The 18,068-nt window shown below is 41.4% G+C and overlaps 1 protein-coding gene across 1 annotated transcript; it reads left to right on the top strand.

Moving 5' to 3' along the window:
- The first annotated feature begins 615 nt into the window (after positions 1-615).
- LOC117476711 (KN motif and ankyrin repeat domain-containing protein 1-like) lies at positions 616-16,087 on the top strand. The gene is made up of 12 exons (XM_034123420.1): positions 616-653; positions 5,617-5,720; positions 6,497-9,079; positions 9,419-9,571; positions 10,032-10,137; positions 10,219-10,395; positions 10,528-10,615; positions 11,042-11,261; positions 12,273-12,415; positions 12,867-13,067; positions 15,441-15,539; positions 15,625-16,087. Exons 2-12 carry the CDS (start codon positions 5,684-5,686, stop codon positions 15,685-15,687), a joined length of 3,870 nt encoding a protein of 1,289 aa, XP_033979311.1. The 5' UTR covers positions 616-653; positions 5,617-5,683; the 3' UTR covers positions 15,688-16,087.
- Positions 16,088-18,068: the final 1,981 nt, after the last annotated feature.

The raw sequence follows: 18,068 nt of genomic DNA, 5'->3' as shown, positions 1-18,068 counted from the left end.
TTACTACTACTACAGGATGTGAGATTGATCAACTTGATTTCCATTTGTAGTCATACAGTAAGAGGAATGAATCCATGGATAGCTTCAAGAAGGAAAGGTGAACATTATTGGCAAATTATAACATATATCTAAGTAATGATGTTTGATTACGGTAAATGGACAGTAAGAGTGTAAGCATTAGGGTGAGTTTGTGTAAGAACATAATGCATATTCTAAAAAAAATAGAATTATTGATTTAGACTACATTTAGCCAAAACAGAAGCAGCCCTTCTCCTGGAGGGAAGCCTGCAGAACGTTTTAAAAAATATGCCTCAGCGACAATGGAGACAAAATGATAGTGTGTAGCTGTGTAATCGATTCAAAAGAAGGAAAGCCATCATTAATAATTCACTGAGGAGTTTTCATCACCTGACTCCCAGGAGCCTGCTGTGCATGGTGACAGCTCTCCGCACATGCGCAGTAGCTGTCCCACTGCTGCAAACTTATTTAGTTTCACAGCCAAAGCAGAAATAAAGAAGAAAAGAGAAGAACAAATATCCTCGCTTTCGCATTTATGTCTTAAAAATGCTACCCGACTTTTGCAACTGATACTTTGTCACATTATGTTTATCTTCTCTCATCACCCTAACCTGTTGTTACCTTCCCCTGCAAAGGTAAGTGGCATCCCATCACGTTGTTAGCTAGCTAACGTGGGCTAACAGGTGAATGCGTGCTAACTTCCAAAATTAAACAGAAAAACAATAAGAGTATTCCGTTCACCGCAAAGAAAGCATTTAGTAAAATCATGATATAATTGTTAAAGTGTATCTTATCTCACCGTGACCACAAGGCGTCAGGCTTAAGCAATTTTAAGCAATTCAGTGTGGGTAAATGTTGGGTCATTAAGTCATTTTCGACTTAATCAGTGTACTTTATATTTTTTAGGAATAGGCGTACATACCTGTTTCAGCAGGTTCTCTGAGTGTCAAACATTGAGTAAAGCTTTGGTGGATTGAAATTCCCAAGCGAAATGATAATGAAGACATCTTGACCACCTGCAGTGGGGGAGGGGGGGTGATTATTTTTGGAGAGGCGAAGTCCCTCCCCTTCCGGGGACCTCCATGGGACCTTATTTCGGAAAAAGTATGTATTAATAGTCAATGGGGAGAGAAAACTTATCTTTCGATCCCGTTTGAATTGTGCCATGAATTACACATATGATGTTTGTCAATCTTAAAAAAAAGATTTCATGTAAAAAAAGTCACAGGTTGTCGTAAAACTGTTGAAATATAAGACTATGAAAAATACGCAACTAGAAAGACTATAAATCCCAGAATCCCGGTCCCGCATGCTGGCTCTTACGGAACCGACTAACTCCCCTTTTGTGTATGTACAGCTCTCAACATGCCCAGACTTGTAGTGATTTTCACCTCTTTTAATACTTTTCGCCTCATTCTGAAAGAAAGTGAAATGTGCCAACGTGACGGCCGTCTTGGTGTGTGGTGCGAGACGGGAGATGTAGTTCATTGAGCGGTTTCACACAAAAAAAGTGTTACTTCACAGTTTTACGACACATTTTTATTTTTTTGACTTCCAAAATTATCTTTTAAATTGACAAACATCATATGTGTAATTCGTGGCACAATTCAAACGGGATCGAAAGATAATCTTTCTCTCGCCATTGCCTTCAATACATACCTTTTCCGAAATAAGGCCCATGGAGCTCCCCCGGAAAGGGAGGGACTTCGCCTCTCTATTCCGCAAGACCGGAAACGGTCTGTCATGGACTCAACCAATTCTGACGGAGGGAGAGACACTATGGATGCGCTCGTGAACTGTCAACGGGGGGGGGGGGGGGGGTACAGGGGGGGTACACTGTGGACCTCTGTGGGCCTCTGTCGACTGTCAGCGCAATTTGTGGGACGCGGGACAAATGATAAAAATGCTGTGTGTGCAGTCCCGCACAAAGCGGGACACCAGAGGCCTGTACTACGAAGCCGGATTTTTGCTTAGCGAGCTAACTTCAGGGAAAACTCTGGGTTTCCGGTCCTACGATGCTGGTTCACTTCTTAGCGGGCTAGATCTCCATGGTAACTTATGCTGAACGGCTAGCCTGGTCCGGAGCAGGTTAGGTTCCAGGATAAGAGATCAACTCAGTGAAAGCACCGCCTGTTGACCAATCAGAGCTCAGTGTGCGGAGTTTAAAGCGATAAAGTCATATTACAGGAGAAAGGAAATACAGTTTAGACTGCCGTTGCAGGAAAAACGGCCGGCAAAAATCACCGACTGTGTGAACGTGAAAATGAATAGAATATCACCTCCCATCTTCAGAGCAATCTGACTATTATAACATTAGCGTTAAGAAAGCTTACTTAAATATCTGCCACAACATAAGTAACCGGATCAAAGTAACATTACGTACAGTCCGCGGCACTGTGAGTGCAGACGTCGATGTGTCCCATTATAATAATTCCTTACATTTATTATAGCGCCAGATGCTCAAAGCGCTTTACAAATACACATTACACACATATCATATATGTAACGGTCATGTACTGTGGACATTATCATTCATATCACATCATATCACATCATAATGTATCATATATTTCCTTATCTGAGTCAGCTTCTTGAGCCGTATCTGGCCGTGCAACACTTACAGTGTCACATACTGTATGCAGAAGTATTATTTTAAGCAACACATTAAGTTGACGAAACACTCGAGTCAAATGTAATTAAAGTCAGATCCACTCGTGTCTTAGATGGGTCAGTGATATCATAAACCTGTTAATGTACGCATTCAAACACTTTTTCTTTTACCAGCTGTATTCACCCATCTTCATATTTGTCTAATTATAGTTTACTTTTCATTCAGGAAGTATGATGCGCTGCGCTGTCAGTACGCTTGTCCATGTTTGTGATTGGTCGAATGTTCCAAATACCACCCCTTTCATGTGAACACGCACCTAACTAGATAGGGCAAAGCTGGCTTGAGTTAACGAGTTGATAACCAGCGTCGTAGGACAGTTTAGCGAGAGCGCGTTTGTTTTGGATTAGGTAAGCCGGGTAACTAAACATATCCAGGTTAGGTTGAACCAGGTTCGTAGTACAGGCCTCTGGTCACCGACCCTACACACACACACACGGTGATGCCCCTCACACACACACGCTTCAAATGAAGTTGCATAAATGCTTGAGCTACGTTTTTATTATAATTACTGTGAAATTGAAATGTATTATGTTTTCGTCATTATTACAACAAATACACACTTGCAACTGATAACAATGATTTTATATTTATTAGACTTAAAAAAAAATCATCCTTCAAAACATGTGACATTAAAGGTCCCATGTCGTGGCCATTTCTACTGAGCATAATTCCATTGTTGAGGTCTACTAGAATAGATTTATATTGTGCAATTTTCCAAACTCACATTGGTTTCTCATACAGCATCTCTGTATAGTATGTGTATTCACTCTCTGTCCTACACGGCTTGTTGGAGCTCCTGTCCCCCCCCTCCCTGTGAGCCCACTGTGCTCTGATTGGTCAGCTCGCCCACTCTGTTCTGATGAGTCCACCACCGTTACAGCGGAACATCAGTGATTATGTGTTACAATGGCGTTAGCAACCAGAAAATGACACCAGTAATGACAAACAGATGAGAATGCTGCGTGGCGTCTGGGTGCCGTGTTGGCGAGACGTTGCGTGGCTCGCTGCTGCGAGGAGCGGACAGTGTGAGCTGGGTTCATTTCCTGCTTGCCGCGTGGGTTCTGCGAGACAGCGAGACATCGCGAATGGACGCGGGAAGGGGGTGGGGTGCTGAGGGGGCTGCAGCACCCCCATCTGCGAGGCTCCACTAGCACCCGCACCCCCCCACCCGAACCCCCAAACGCGGCGCACCTACAGTGTAAGCGCGCCACAGTTTCGCTGCTGTAACGGCCCGTCCACACAGCAGCGTGCATTGAAGCTTGCCGGCGGGGGGGGGCTGAAACTCGACCAATCACATGAATCTCCCGCCCCGGACACACGGTGTGATTGGCTAGAGCTTGTAGTGGCATATGATTCTGTTGGCTGACGCTTCCGCCGAAGCTTCAAAAGTTGAACATTGCTCAACTTTTGCAGCGAGCAACGCTTTTGAAGCTACGCTTCGCTCCCACAATGCAGTTTGGCGAAACGTGACGTCACCCCATTCAAAGTGAATGGGCAGAAGCGTTGAAGCTTCAACGCATGCCGCTGTGTGGACGGGCCGTGAGGCTCCACTAGCACCCGGAAAAAGCATGACATGGGACCTTTAAGGTTTTTGCAGTCAAACTTCGTGAGGTCTTTGTTATTTCTGCTTGTTTTGGCCGGGACACACTTATTTTTGTTTCTAGTTATTCACAAGACAAAGAAAAGATTGGTTTGAAAAGAATACAGTACCTATTTGCTAAACCCTATTTCGCACTACACTATTTGATTTTAAGTTACTGCATACCAGTGAATGTAACCCAGGTGTGTTTTTATCTTAATTTAAGTTAAGTACTTAATGAGATTTTAGGTTAGTAAATTAATGATGTAATGAGAATTTGGACTCCGAAAGCCTTAAAATATACTTAATGTATTTATTTTTGTGTCTTTCTTTATCTTTCTCATCCACTCATACCTCATCCGTTTGTTCCATGTTCTGTTTTTCCAAGCATTTCTTCTGTCTCTTTAGCTGCAAACTTCAATCTGCTTCCCTACAATGAGTTTTCCCAAGTCACTCTATAACATGAGAGCAGCAGAAATAGTACTTTCGGTCACTGTGGCTGCATCCAAAGAGAGCTTGTTAAACATATTGGATGTATTGCCTGAGGCTTGATGTCATGTGTTCATTCAGGCTTCAGATTAAAATGCCAGTGTGGAGACAGCCTGATTTCCATGTGAAGTGGGAATTTATTTACTGACACATAATATGCATATTCTTAACGTTATATGTCAGTGTTCATGTTTAATTGAAGAAGACTGGTACTGATAACCGGATGAAAAAGCAGGAAGTGAAACCATAGTGATGTTGACAGCAGTGTATTCTAAGATAATTGTATACATTCTTTATATACAGTGACATTCTAGCTCTATTTTTTTTATATTTTATGTTGAATCGTAATGCTTTTGCTGCTGGAACAACCTAATTTATATTTGCCTATCTCATGGTATCTTATTTTCAAAACTACTGTACCTTACTATTCATATTTTGACCGGCATATGTAACTGACTTACTATAAAGGTAATACAAATGTGTACCTTACAAGACACTGACAGGCCTACAGACTATGTGCATTAGTAGCTCTCTTTAAAACCTCAATGTGCTGAGAACTGAAGGTACTGCTTACTGATGAGAAAATGATATGGCATTGTAATGCGGTGAGTCACTGTTGTGCACCAAGGCTTAGCCCTTGTCTCACTGTACTTTTTGCAGAATTAACTATAATGTGTCATGGCCTGGTATTGTATTTCCTATATGTAAGCATTGTAATGGAAGCTGTTATTGACTGCTGGACTCAGGCTGGGAGAGACAGACAGATTGAATGAGGGAAGCAGTAGGACAATACATGTACAGGAAAAGCTAATTATCAAGAAATGAAGCATGCTTAACCTGCTTATTTTGTTTTATACAGATTTATTCAAATTCCAAGCTGGATATAAAAGGATCCCTTCATTTCTGATACTTTGTGAATCACACAAATGGCTCAAGGCAGTTACATTTGGAGAAATGTGTCAGGTAACTATTATTATTAATTTCAAAATAGAATGATTTCTAATGGTCTATGTGAATTTCCTAAGTTTTATGTTATTCGTAATGCACACAACAAATTATTCCTATTATTGAATGAGTTGTATTGGAATTTAAAAATCAAAAAGACACTTTAACACATAGTCCTCTCAACTAGAAAGAAAAAAGATTGTATTGTATATGCATCTTTACCTGTTTCAAGTGCAAAGGATTTCTGTTCATTTTTGTATGTTTACTTGCTGAAATATTTGGAAGATGTCTGTGGTTGAGAAAACCTGCCAAGAGTCTGGTCAGGCTTTTTGAGGGAGAGTTGAATTGTAATTATAGAGCGGGTTCAGTCTATGTAGAGAGACATACCATTTAGAGAGAAATGACTACTGAAAACAGAGCGTCTACAAAATTAGAAGTTCCTCCTCTGTCCCTCCTCTTCTTGTGGGACAGGCTCAGAGAGTTTATATTCAAAAACATCTCGAGGTGATAGAAGGAAGGCTTTAGACTCGCTCGATGGTTGCTTTTGAAAATATAATACTGAGGTAAGTAAAGAAAAAGAAACTAAGGGGAGAAGTATATAGCATTAAGCTTTTTAAATAGTAAGTGTATTTTTAATAAAACGTTGTGTTTCCCAGTATTGGGAGTTAAAACAATTACCAACTTTATTATAAGTAGTTTTCCAGTTGTAAATGCATTGTCTATTTTAAAACTTACTTTAAAAGAAACTAAAGACACAAAGCAGGAAATGTTTTTAACTTATTTTTAAATCACAGGTCAAAGCACTGAAGAGTGTGCTCCTAACTGCCTGGGCATTGACTACAGTTATCATCCAGACTTGGACTACATCAAGTGTGTGGACCATTTCCAAAACAACGCCAACATTAAGCGGCTAAGCCTTAAAAGGAGGCCAAAAGTGGCCATCAACAATGCAGAAAAATCATCCAGCGCTTCATCCAGCCAGTGGTATTCTGCAGAAGCATTGTCATCATCTAGCAGTGATGATACAAGACTACTGGGCATGTCATCTACAACCAGCCGTCGACCTCCTCTTCCTCCACCACATGGTTCCTCATTGGATAACAAACCCTCACGGGGTCAAGGACCCACTACCTCTCAGGTAGAGTCAAAGCCTCAGCCGGCTGCAAGATCTTTTCCTTCACAAAAACAAAGCCCTGTGGTGGGAGATACCATTATGGAAACCTTAAACCACTTGGAACAGGAGGTTAAGACACAGCTTCCACCTCAGCCCCAACCCCGTCGACGACTGGCCAGCTTTGGAGGGGTAAGCTCCCATGGGTCTCTCTCCCCCTTCACTGGCCTGGGTGCATATAACCTGAACATCAATGGGAACAAGCCTACTAGCACAGGAGATGATATGCATGTCCACCTTAGCTCGTCCTTAGGCAGTAGAGGCAGCACAGGATGCCTAAGACAGAGTCCACAGAGCTCTGGCAGAACCACACCAGCGACAGGTCTCGGCCCCATGCACCTGCAGCATGTTCGTGACCAGATGGTGGTAGCTCTGCAGAGGCTGAAGGAGCTGGAGGAGCAGGTGACAATCATCCCTATCCTCCAGGTAAACATCTCAGTCCTCCAGGAGGAGAAGAGGCAACTGGTCTCTCAGCTCAAGAACCAAGGTGACAACGAGGACGTCAATTGTGTGATATGGAAGAGAGCCGATAGCATGGAAAGGTCTGACATTAAGACCACGATTAATACAGAGGAAGAACTTGAGGAATTATTGAGAAATGACCACACCAATTTTAAGGAGTTCAGGCAATTGAATGAAGAGATGCAGGCATTGGAAAGAACCATCAAGGGCAAACATTTGCAAACAATGCATGGAAAAGGCCAAAGCTCTCTACATGACAATGCTATCAAGTCAGTCGCAGCTGTAACTGATAATGATATAGATATCACCCTGTCTAAACCAACTAAAGAAAACAAATATGTGAACACTGATCAGGTACAGACGAGGTCAATTGCAACAGAAGTGACCGAAGAGAATCTTGGACTATACACAGAACGGGAAGCAGAGATTGATGCCCAACAATTTTTAATTGGTGCCTTGAAGGAGAGAATTTGTTACTTGGAAGCAGAGTTGAAGGAATCAGCTCTCGAGACAGAGATGAGTCGTCTGAAACTGGAGCTTCATGCTGCAGGAGCAAGGAACCGAGCTGATAAAGCCTGCTCTGCAAGACCATGCACTGAGAGCAAAAGCATTGAGGCAAGGCCCCACACCACAAGCCAGGGTGTGGGAAATCACACAGAGCTCCAAGATGCCAGCACAGGGAAGGAAACAGAGGTGAAGACTGTGGGAGTATCTTGTTACGGGCCTGAGCTTAAGAGTGTTTGTACAGGACCAGATGAACCCATGAGCCACTGGGAGGTCAGGGAGCGGGTGGAGACCATGGAAAAGGGTGTGGGGATCCACATTTCTACAAACACACAGGGAGTTGGAAATGCGATAAAGTTATGTGATGCAGAAACCAACACTGAGATACTAGTGGAGAATCTGGGTTCTAAGAAAAAACAGATTAAGTATCGTTCAGTGGGTTGTGGGGACTGTTCTGTTGATGTGATAGTCAGTGAGGCAAAGGAAGTTGTGTCTCAAGGTATTTCCACAGATCAAGTCAGAGGAGTAGATCTGGGAGTCATGGCATCACCTCGGACAGCTTGTCAGCGTACCAACACAGAATCCAGTTCAGTGTCTCGCTTTACCAACACCAGCCATGCCTTTAACACGGACTCCAGCACTAATACTGTCTTAAGTACCCAAGACAAGCACACCAACACCACTCAGACTTTTACTAGGACAGTGTCAGTAGGCAACGGGGTCAAAGACATCAAATGTACCCCAGAGACCCGCACTATTGGTGTAGGAACTGAAAATATACAAGGAAGTGCCTTAAACCAAACAACAGGGACTGCCGCCAAGTTAACCCGAGACGCTGGTGTTGGATTTACAAACATTAATGATCATTTCCTGATTGGGCTGAAAACCCGGAATATGGCCTCTGGACCCTCTCATCTACCTGACCCCATTAAGACAAGGAGCATTGGTGTAGGGGAGGGGAGGATACAGGATCTGTCCGTCTCATGCAATGCACCTGGCCAGATGATCCAGAGATCTTCACAGTCTCAGTGGGGCCCCGAGCTGAACCATTACATAGAGAAGATGCAATGGCTTCTCAGGGAGAATGGGGACCTGCTGACTGATGGCCAACCTCAGAGGAGAGAAGGATTTGTCCCACAACCCAGTAGCCAAGGAAGTGCCAACTCCAAGCTGTCCTGCAATAACGAAACTGCAGCACAAGGAGAAACAGAAGTCCATCCATTAGGTCCTCAGCCATCAGGTAACATTGCAGATTTTTTTGCTAATGTATCTGACCAAAAAGCATTGTGCGTATCCTCCTCATTTAATCACATCGTACTGCCAACAGGTCAGTGAAATAGCATTAAACCAAGGCACATCATATAGCTTTCCAAACCTTTGAATTATTGTAATCCTGATCACGAAAGTCTATCACATCCTGTGTACCACCTGATTACAACAGTGTGGCACTACTGGCCAAAAACACCTTTAGTTACTTTGTTTCACTATTTTATAATAACATAAACATTTGTAATGTTTGTATCATTGTGCTGGAACTATTAAAATCAACCATCAACATTACACTTTTTCTCTGTTGCAGTCAGCGGAGAGTTTCAATGTCCATCTCCACTCTTAGATGACTCTTCCAAGTGGGACCAAGCAAACCCAGGATTCTGCCAACAGAGTGGCACTAATTCAGAGGTGAAAAGAATGATACAGATGTTGGAACAACAGGCATCCTCTAATCTGCAAGGTAAACATGCACATGTCTGTGTCTATGTGTTATAAAGGTAATCTACACATGAAGACAGTAAACATTGGTTGGGTAAGCATATGTCTGTGTGAAAGAAGCTCCCAAGGCCCACTCTAAACTTAATTTAGGTTTAGAGGAAGTGGCTGCCTTAGGCGCTGCGTGTTTACTTTTTGAGGTATACTCTTGTAATGTTTGGAATGATGTCTGGTTTTGGAGGGCGTCTCGTACCACATACCAGTCTGTGGCAGTGGGTCTAAAATTGAGTGACATCGTAGGAGCATCTGTTTATAGAGGAAACTTTCCCTTTTTAAAATGAGGCCTTCAGATTGGTAAGAAACTATTAAGCATGATGAATATATCCTAGGCCGGGGATATCTGCGTCTTTGGAGTACTTGATCAAATACAGTGCATATGACACAATACTAATTGTGGTGTATGTAAAGATTTCGATTGTTTCTAGACAGGTCATCTTATCCCGATGTGCGGTCTGTAATGAAGAAACAAAATGGCGACCAGGGTTGTAGCAGCACCAGGAAGAGCATGAAATTCATGAGGGTGACCACAGGGTAATCATCTAATGTCAAAACTGTTGAAGACATAAGTATAACAGCATATTTTATGTATTGACTCCCATGTTTTGCCCTTAGATTGGATCCCATGTCCTCTTACGAATGTTGTGCCAGTGAGCATGCAAACTCTGAGGAAGTGGAAAAGAGGGGAAACAAAAATTCAAGGGAAACCTCTCAAGATGGAACGCAAGGAAGGAAGGGCAAAGGTGGTTCCAACAAGGGGTCAAAAGGGACTCCAACACCACATTCACAGAGGTAATGATTTAAAGCCCAAAAATCTCAGTACAACAATATTGTTCAATATTGTGCACATGTCAGTCAAACCTTTAAGGGTTCTGCTCAGGTCTGAACTCACACTGTGTAACCTTTAGCCTTTATTCCTTTCAGGTGTAAGTTAAGTGAAAATATGTTTTCTGCTTGTCAAGCCTTGAAGATGCACCTGAGTGATGACCCACCATTATCCAGCAGAGAATTGGTATGTTTTGTTCAATATATTCAGCTTGTTGAAGGTCACTCTATGTGCATGTGTGTATGAATGTGTGTGCATGTTGAATTGAATGTCACTGCATGGCTGCGGAGATATGCTAAGGCAGGGTGTGTTCAAGCATACTATTTAAAAAAGAAATGGCTTTTGCATTGGATAGAAAAGGCACAGGTATGTGTCGGCTCTGTCATTTTCCATTTGTCTCGCGCTTGAAAGGAATGACATTTTTGAAAGGAGTAAAAGAGGCTCCTTGCTGCCAGGATAATTTGGTAAACAAATAGAGAGAATGAAGTTCAAAGTTATTTCTCTTACATTCTTGTAAGAAGAAGATTCTCCTTTATCGTCAAAGTACTTTAAATGATGGTGACTTTTATAGTAGCAAATAACACATTCATGTATTTGTTTGTCCTTTTGCAGCATGACTGTCTACAAACAATCGAGCAAGAGTGGTTTTCTGTATCCAGCCAAAAGTCAGCCACTCCTGACTCAATGGATGATTACTTGTCTGCATTTCGGGTCATTTCACCTTCAGTATTGCAACATATAGCTAACATGGCTGACGGCAATGGAAACACAGCTCTGCACTACAGTGTGTCCCACTCCCACTTTGCAATTGTCAAGAAATTGCTTGATGCAGGTACAGCAATGTAGAGGGTGTTATGTGTTCTTACAACATTGTGCATTAGTGCTCTGGTTCTGTGTATCTACAGTATGCTCCCTAATTAGGTTACATTGAGTGAATCAGTGAGTGCATCATATGGGGTTTTTTATACAACAAATGAGTCAAATAAGCTCTAATGTTCACAATAATGACTTAAAATAAGGAAATTGTTTGTATATCTTAATGCTATTGCCTATCCCAGGTGCACTCTTTTCAAACTCCAAAGGGTAATAAGGATAATAGATTTTTGCAAAAACAGGATGAAGGAAATACATTTGGCAGGCTGCTGCATAACCAGCGACAAAATATGTTCGGTTTTACCATTAAATCTGTTTTGAAAATAACAATATTTACGACAGATACGAAGATGTACTTTAGAAATCCACTTCTAATGGAGGGGATATAGCATTTTTACTTATTTTTTATCAACAAGCTTTTCTACATTTTTCAAAAGAGATTGATCCTTCCTCTGTATGGTTGAATGGGAGCATAACAATCAGCAAACTCAAACTAAACACTAACCCACTGTTACAAAATATACAATGTTATTTTTTAACCTTTCAAAAGCATGATTAGAGATTGTTATTATGTTGCATAAAATGAATACTCAAATGACCATGTACTTTGTATGATGGTAACAAAATAACTTGAATTGAACCTCTTCTGAAATTGTTAGTGAAGGTAGTTCTGTGCTTTACAGGATGCACTTCATGTGGCTCGTGTAGGCAAGTTCAAATGTAAACTATGTAGAGAGTGGGCACTTTGAGCAAGGCTAAAATATATGTGTAATGTTGTGGCTGTGCACTTGATGAGTGTGCATTCGATGTCAGAAGATACAATCTAAGTGTTTCAATTTTAAACTTTTTAGTCAATATAAAGGAAAGATTTTGCGAGTAAAGCAATAAATAAATAAAGTTTTCATCCTTACTTATTTTTGCTTTACTCCATGTTTTTTCTACTCTCGCCAATTGACCACCATGGCTGCAGAGGTGTGTAACGTTGATCACCAGAACAAAGCCGGGTACACGCCCATCATGCTGGCTGCACTCGCGGCTGTGGAGAGTCCAGAGGAACTGAGAGTTGTGGAGCAGCTCTTCACAAAAGGAGACGTCAATGCCAAGGCCAGCCAGGTCAGTGTGCTCTCAGGTAGTGGTAGGGGCTGTGGGGCCCTGCTGATTCACTCAATGGACCCTAATGCTGTTCTGGGTACTTCTGAAATAAAGAAACAGCATGTCGTTGACCCGTTAATAATATAAAATTGGATGTGTTTTACTTTTTTAGGTTGTTAGGGTTACTGCAAGTTTCAAAAAGTTAAGTTCAAGAGCAATCTTAGACATAATTAGTACCATGTTACAAAATCAAGGAAATTATATAAGATCAATTTTAGGAAATTGCAGAACCATGCAATAAAGCATTACAATATTTTTGGATGTGTGTATATCTTCAATTAGTGAAGAATGGAGAAAGTGTGAGCTCTATGGTTCCACCACCAAGCTGTGATTCCATATTTGAAATGTCTGACATGTGCCAACTCTGCATCATTAACACTGTTTCCTGTCTGACCCCATGATCTGTGTGCAGGCCGGTCAGACGGCTCTGATGCTGGCTGTGAGTCACGGCAGGACGGACATGGTGCGGGCTCTGCTGGACCGAGGGGCCGACGTCAACCTGCAGGATGACGAGGGCTCCACGGCGCTCATGTGCTCCAGCGAGCACGGACACGCCCACATCGTCAGACTTCTGCTGGCACAAGACCACTGTGATGCCACCCTGAATGACAGTGTATGTGAGTCAGTACCTCGCCTCCGGGCAGCCTCTAAAAATGTGGTGGCTTCAAGCTTTGAAACTAAGGGATTCCCACTTTGTGTTCAATTTCACATCCATGTAGTATTATAAAAGCAGAGTTAACATTCAATATATCAAGGAGACAAAGGCAAATCAATTGTATTTAATGGAATATGTACGAGGCTCAGGGGGAAGAATAGTTGTCTAACAACAGAATGGTTGGTGGTTCCATCACCATCCTCTGCAGGAGGAAGTGTTGAAGTGTTTTTCGGTAAGATACTGAAGCCCAAAAATGTGTCCTGTAAGCATGGCGTAGATCCAATCCAATCCAATCCAACTTCATTTATAAAGCACTTTAAAACCTCCAAACCAAAGTGCTGTACAGAGAGATACATAAAATATAAAATCACACAGCTCGGCTCACAAAACATAAAAATAAGTATAAAATCACATAAAAGATACGAAACACACAAACCAGAATAAACGTAACAATTACAAAATAAAAATAAAAACAAAAACATATAAACAACCATATAGTACAAACAATAGACCACTGAAAGCAAATAAAAGCAACAATCTACTTGGTTCCGAATGCTAAGGAGAAGAGGTGGGTTTTAAGACCGGATTTAAAAACAGACAAGGTTCAAGGTTCTTTATTGTCAATCTGACATAGCTACAGAGTAATTATGCAGTTGAAAATCTTATGTCACAGGCTTCTCCAACAATGCAACATAATAACATAACATAATAACAATAAGAGCATGAGCAATACAAAAATAATAATAGTTATAAAAATGAAATAAAGTTATGATGTGGAATAGTGCAGTATGAGTCTATATACAAGTTATTGGAATGATATATATATATTAGGTATTAGATACATACTACTGAGTAGCAGATGAATGTTTGATGTTGTTTCAACAGTTCAATTTTTTAACAGTCTCACTGCCCGCGGGAAGAAACTGTCTCCGAATCTTCTTGTCCTTGCCAGGATGCTGCGGTAACGTCTGCCAGACGGCAACAGAAAGAACAGTTTGTGGCTGGGGTGATGGGGGTCTTTGATAATCCGTAGTGATTTCTTCCTGAGCCGCTGGGAGTAAAGGTCCTCCATGGATGGCAGCTCCGTCCTGGTGATGTGCTGTGCAGTTTTCACCACCCTCTGTAAAGCCTTACGATCGAGGTCGGTGCAGCTGCCGTACCAGGCAGTCATGCTGCCAGTGAGGATACTCTCTATCGTGCACCTGTAGAAGTTGCAGAGTATCCTGGAATCCATTTTGAACCTCCTCAACCTGCGGAGGAAGAAGAGCCGCTGTCGAGCTTTCTTGGTGATGGTGGTGGTGTGAAGAGACCATGTCAGGTCCTCAGTGATGTGGACCCCAAGGAACCTGAAGCTTTTGACTCTCTCCACCGTAGTCCCATTGATGGCGATGGGGGCGTGTCCCTCTCCCTGCTGCTTCCTGTAATCCACAATCAGCTCCTTTGTTTTGCTGATGTTGAGATGGAGGTTGTTATCCTGGCACCAAGATGTCAGGTTTTCGACCTCCTCTCTGTACGCCGTCTCGTCATCGTCTGTGATCTGGCCGATGACGGTCGTGTCATCAACAAACTTCACGATGGTGTTGGAGCTGTGTGTGGCCACGCAATCGTGGGTGAACAGGACAGTGTGGGAGCCTGTCTGATTAGCAAGGGCAGGTCGTTCCACAGTTTAGGGGCGGCAGCAGAGAAAGCACGGTCCCCTCTGCGCTTAGACTTTGTTTTTGGCACCCTCAGGAGCAACTGATCAGCTGACCTGAGAGTGTGAGTGGGCGTGTAGCTGTGTAACAGCTCAGCGAGGTAGGGCGGGGCCAGGCCATTGAGGGCTTTAAAAGTAAATAGAAGAGTTTTAAACTGAATCCTCGAAAGAACGGGCAGCCAATGGAGTGAAGATAAAATGGGGGAAATGTGCTCGTGTTTGCGTGTGCCAGTTAGTAGCCGTGTTGCTGCATTTTGCACCATCTGCAGGCGAGCAAGGGAGGACGCACTTATCCCAATATATAGTGCATTACAATAATCCAAGCAGGAGGTGACGAAGGCATGGATTACTGTTGCAAAAAGGTCACTATTTATAAAAGGCTTTATTTTGGCTAGCTGCCTGAGGTGGAAGAAGCTGTTTCTAACTACTGCCTTGATCTGGCTGTCCAGCTTGAGTTCAGGGTCCATCTTTATCCCGAGATTTGTGATGGTAGGCCTGTAGGTCGCTTTGAGTTAAATGAAATGTGATGAAACTCATCTGTATTACCAAATAATAGGGCTGCAAAATAGATTGTACATTAAAACCATCAATGAGCAATATACAGCAGAGAACTCATTCATGTATTTGTGTTTTTACAGGATGACAGCACAGCCCTGTCCATTGCCCTGGAGGCGGGACATCATGACATAGCAGTGCTCCTTTATGCACATGCCAACTTCTCCAAAGGACAGACAGGGGTAAGTGGGTTCAAACTAACATTTAAACAAAGTATTTGTGAGTAGTTTCCCCTAAAACGTGTATTGTGTTTATATGTTTTAACAGGCAGCTGCTCGTCACAGCAGCAGGTCTCTGTCCTCCTCTGGTGGCAGAAACATCTTCGAATGAGCTGATGCCCCAAAGGCTGATGCTTTTGGATCTTATTTTTGAGGTGATTCAGTATCATAGCCTTCATAACAGTGGGGCAATTTGAACAGTGTCAGTATCTTACTCAAACTTTTCATTTAAATGACATTATGCTAGTTATTCTCTGAAATGTATTCAATGCATAGTATGTATTAACTCAGCAGGTAACGCATGGCAGAGTTAGTGTTAATCCATCTGAACAAGGGTTAATAATTAATGTTTGTATCCGGCAGTCATCTAATATTTACAATCAATTATTTCTTTAATCATTATAATTGTTATTTAGAAAATTATATTTTATTGTGATATTTTTTAATATATGTATGCAAAATAGTATTATAATATTATACAAAAACATATACAGTACCATCAAACTCATAGACATGTGAGAGTAAATATGCAAATGACTAAACATAGATAATAAATAGCTATAAATTGTTTCCATTTTGTCAATTAAGTAAAACAATTAGGGGGACTTTGGACATCCGTATTTTTTATTTTAGGCTATTGTGTTTTACGATTGAATTGTATTTAAGTTTATACTTTTGCTGTATCTGTACTGCTTCCATAGAATAATCATACAGCATGATATGTTGTAAAAACATGTTTTATTTTGTCATTTTAAAGGCGGTCTTGTTGGTGACATGTACTGTCAGGAATATTTTAACTTTTGGAAATGCAACTTTCTTGCTTGGATGAGAAGATAAATAAAAGTTGATAATAATAAAGGTTTCAGTGTTTGGGATGGACATTTATTTAATTTGCTGTTAATAACTTACTCAATTAGTTGGGGAAAGAATGCCTGTTGAACTTCACTGGGTCATGAACATCTCTTTCCCTCATTTTCACATCTGGCAGACACCAGTTCGATTTACTTTATTTATTTATTTTTGTAATCGTTTATTTGAACCGGGACAGTGCACATCGATAAACACTTTAAAACAAAACAATGCTTACTAGCGTAAATGAGCCGGATTTTAGCTTTAAGCTAATTTCCATCCGCAGTCCCCTCACATACAACATACAAGAATAATATACATGACATGCAGAAAGAGCATGAGGAGCATACAAGCATTTACCACATGGCAGTACAATGTAGCAGCTACGACATATAAAGTGCAAGAGGAGATACCCCTGTATAAAAGTGCATTTAGCGGTGATTACATGTCTGTTTGTTGCTCAACCATTCTTTGAGTTGACCTTTAAAACTATTGAGAGTGGGACAATCCCGTATCTCAGTTGGGAGGCTATTCCACAATGAGCTGCCTTTAATGGAGAGGACATTTTGTCCAAAAGTGGTCCGTCTGCGGTGGACCTCACAGTCTCCTCTGGTTTCTGACCTAGTGCAGAGTCCAGTGTGTTTTCTGTGGATGAATTCCCCTAAGAGGGGGGGGGGCCAGTCCATGTAAACATTTATAAATAAAGCACATACTTTTAAAAGACTTAAAATTGTCAAAACTCAAGAAATGGTGTTTCTCAAGGATGGTACAGTGGTGGTATGAATTTGGCTTTCTGTCAAACACCTTGATAGCTCTCTTGTACAGCTGTTCTATGGGTTTCAGGTTTGTGGCACAAGCAAACGACCAGTTTGTAAAACAGTATTCAATGTGGGATAGAATCATACAGTGGAGGTATGACTTTGCAGCATTGACAGTTTTGAAAGGTCTAATTTGTTTAAAATGTTGCAAGTTGAATTTAATGGTATTGGATACTTTCTTAATATGTTTCTTAAAAGTCAAGTTCGAGTCCATTATGACTCCAAGATACTTGAAGTGGGAGACTAGTTCTATTTCTGCTCCGTTTAAAAACACATTGGATCCTTCGATTTTGACTGGTCGTTTACTGAACATCATGCATACCTACCTCCCTGTTCTTTCTCTTAACACCTCCATTCGCCACTCGTTTCCTTTCACCTCCCTTGGTTCTAGTTGTTATGATCTTTTCATAAGGATAGGGCCTGACAATGCTTTAAACATATGTTCAGATGACCAATAGAAACGACTAGCTTATTCTTTACTGGCTTTGGCCTGATCAAAGAATGCTTGGCACTCTCCGTGTTCACACCTCCTCAAATTAAAACTGAATTTCAGTTTTTAATAAGCTATTAGGAATGAATAAAACATTCGGAATAACCTGCTCCCTGGTACTCCATAAGACCTAGCTAGAGAAGAGAGAGTTTGTACGGCCATGTTGGTATTAAATGTACAAACAAATTATATTCTGAATTATCCATGCACCACATGTCACTATTTAATTGTAATAGGAACACTGATAGAGGATAAATATGTAAACAGGTATAAATTAAATAACAATAAATTACAATAAATCATAAAATACTATAGCCCTTTTTTAAAGTGTGAATC

Source organism: Trematomus bernacchii, unplaced genomic scaffold (genome assembly GCF_902827165.1).
Source record: "Trematomus bernacchii unplaced genomic scaffold, fTreBer1.1, whole genome shotgun sequence".
Taxonomy (NCBI): domain Eukaryota; kingdom Metazoa; phylum Chordata; class Actinopteri; order Perciformes; family Nototheniidae; genus Trematomus; species Trematomus bernacchii.
Note: the sequence above shows the minus strand (reverse complement) of the source record. Positions and strands in the feature narration are given on the sequence as shown.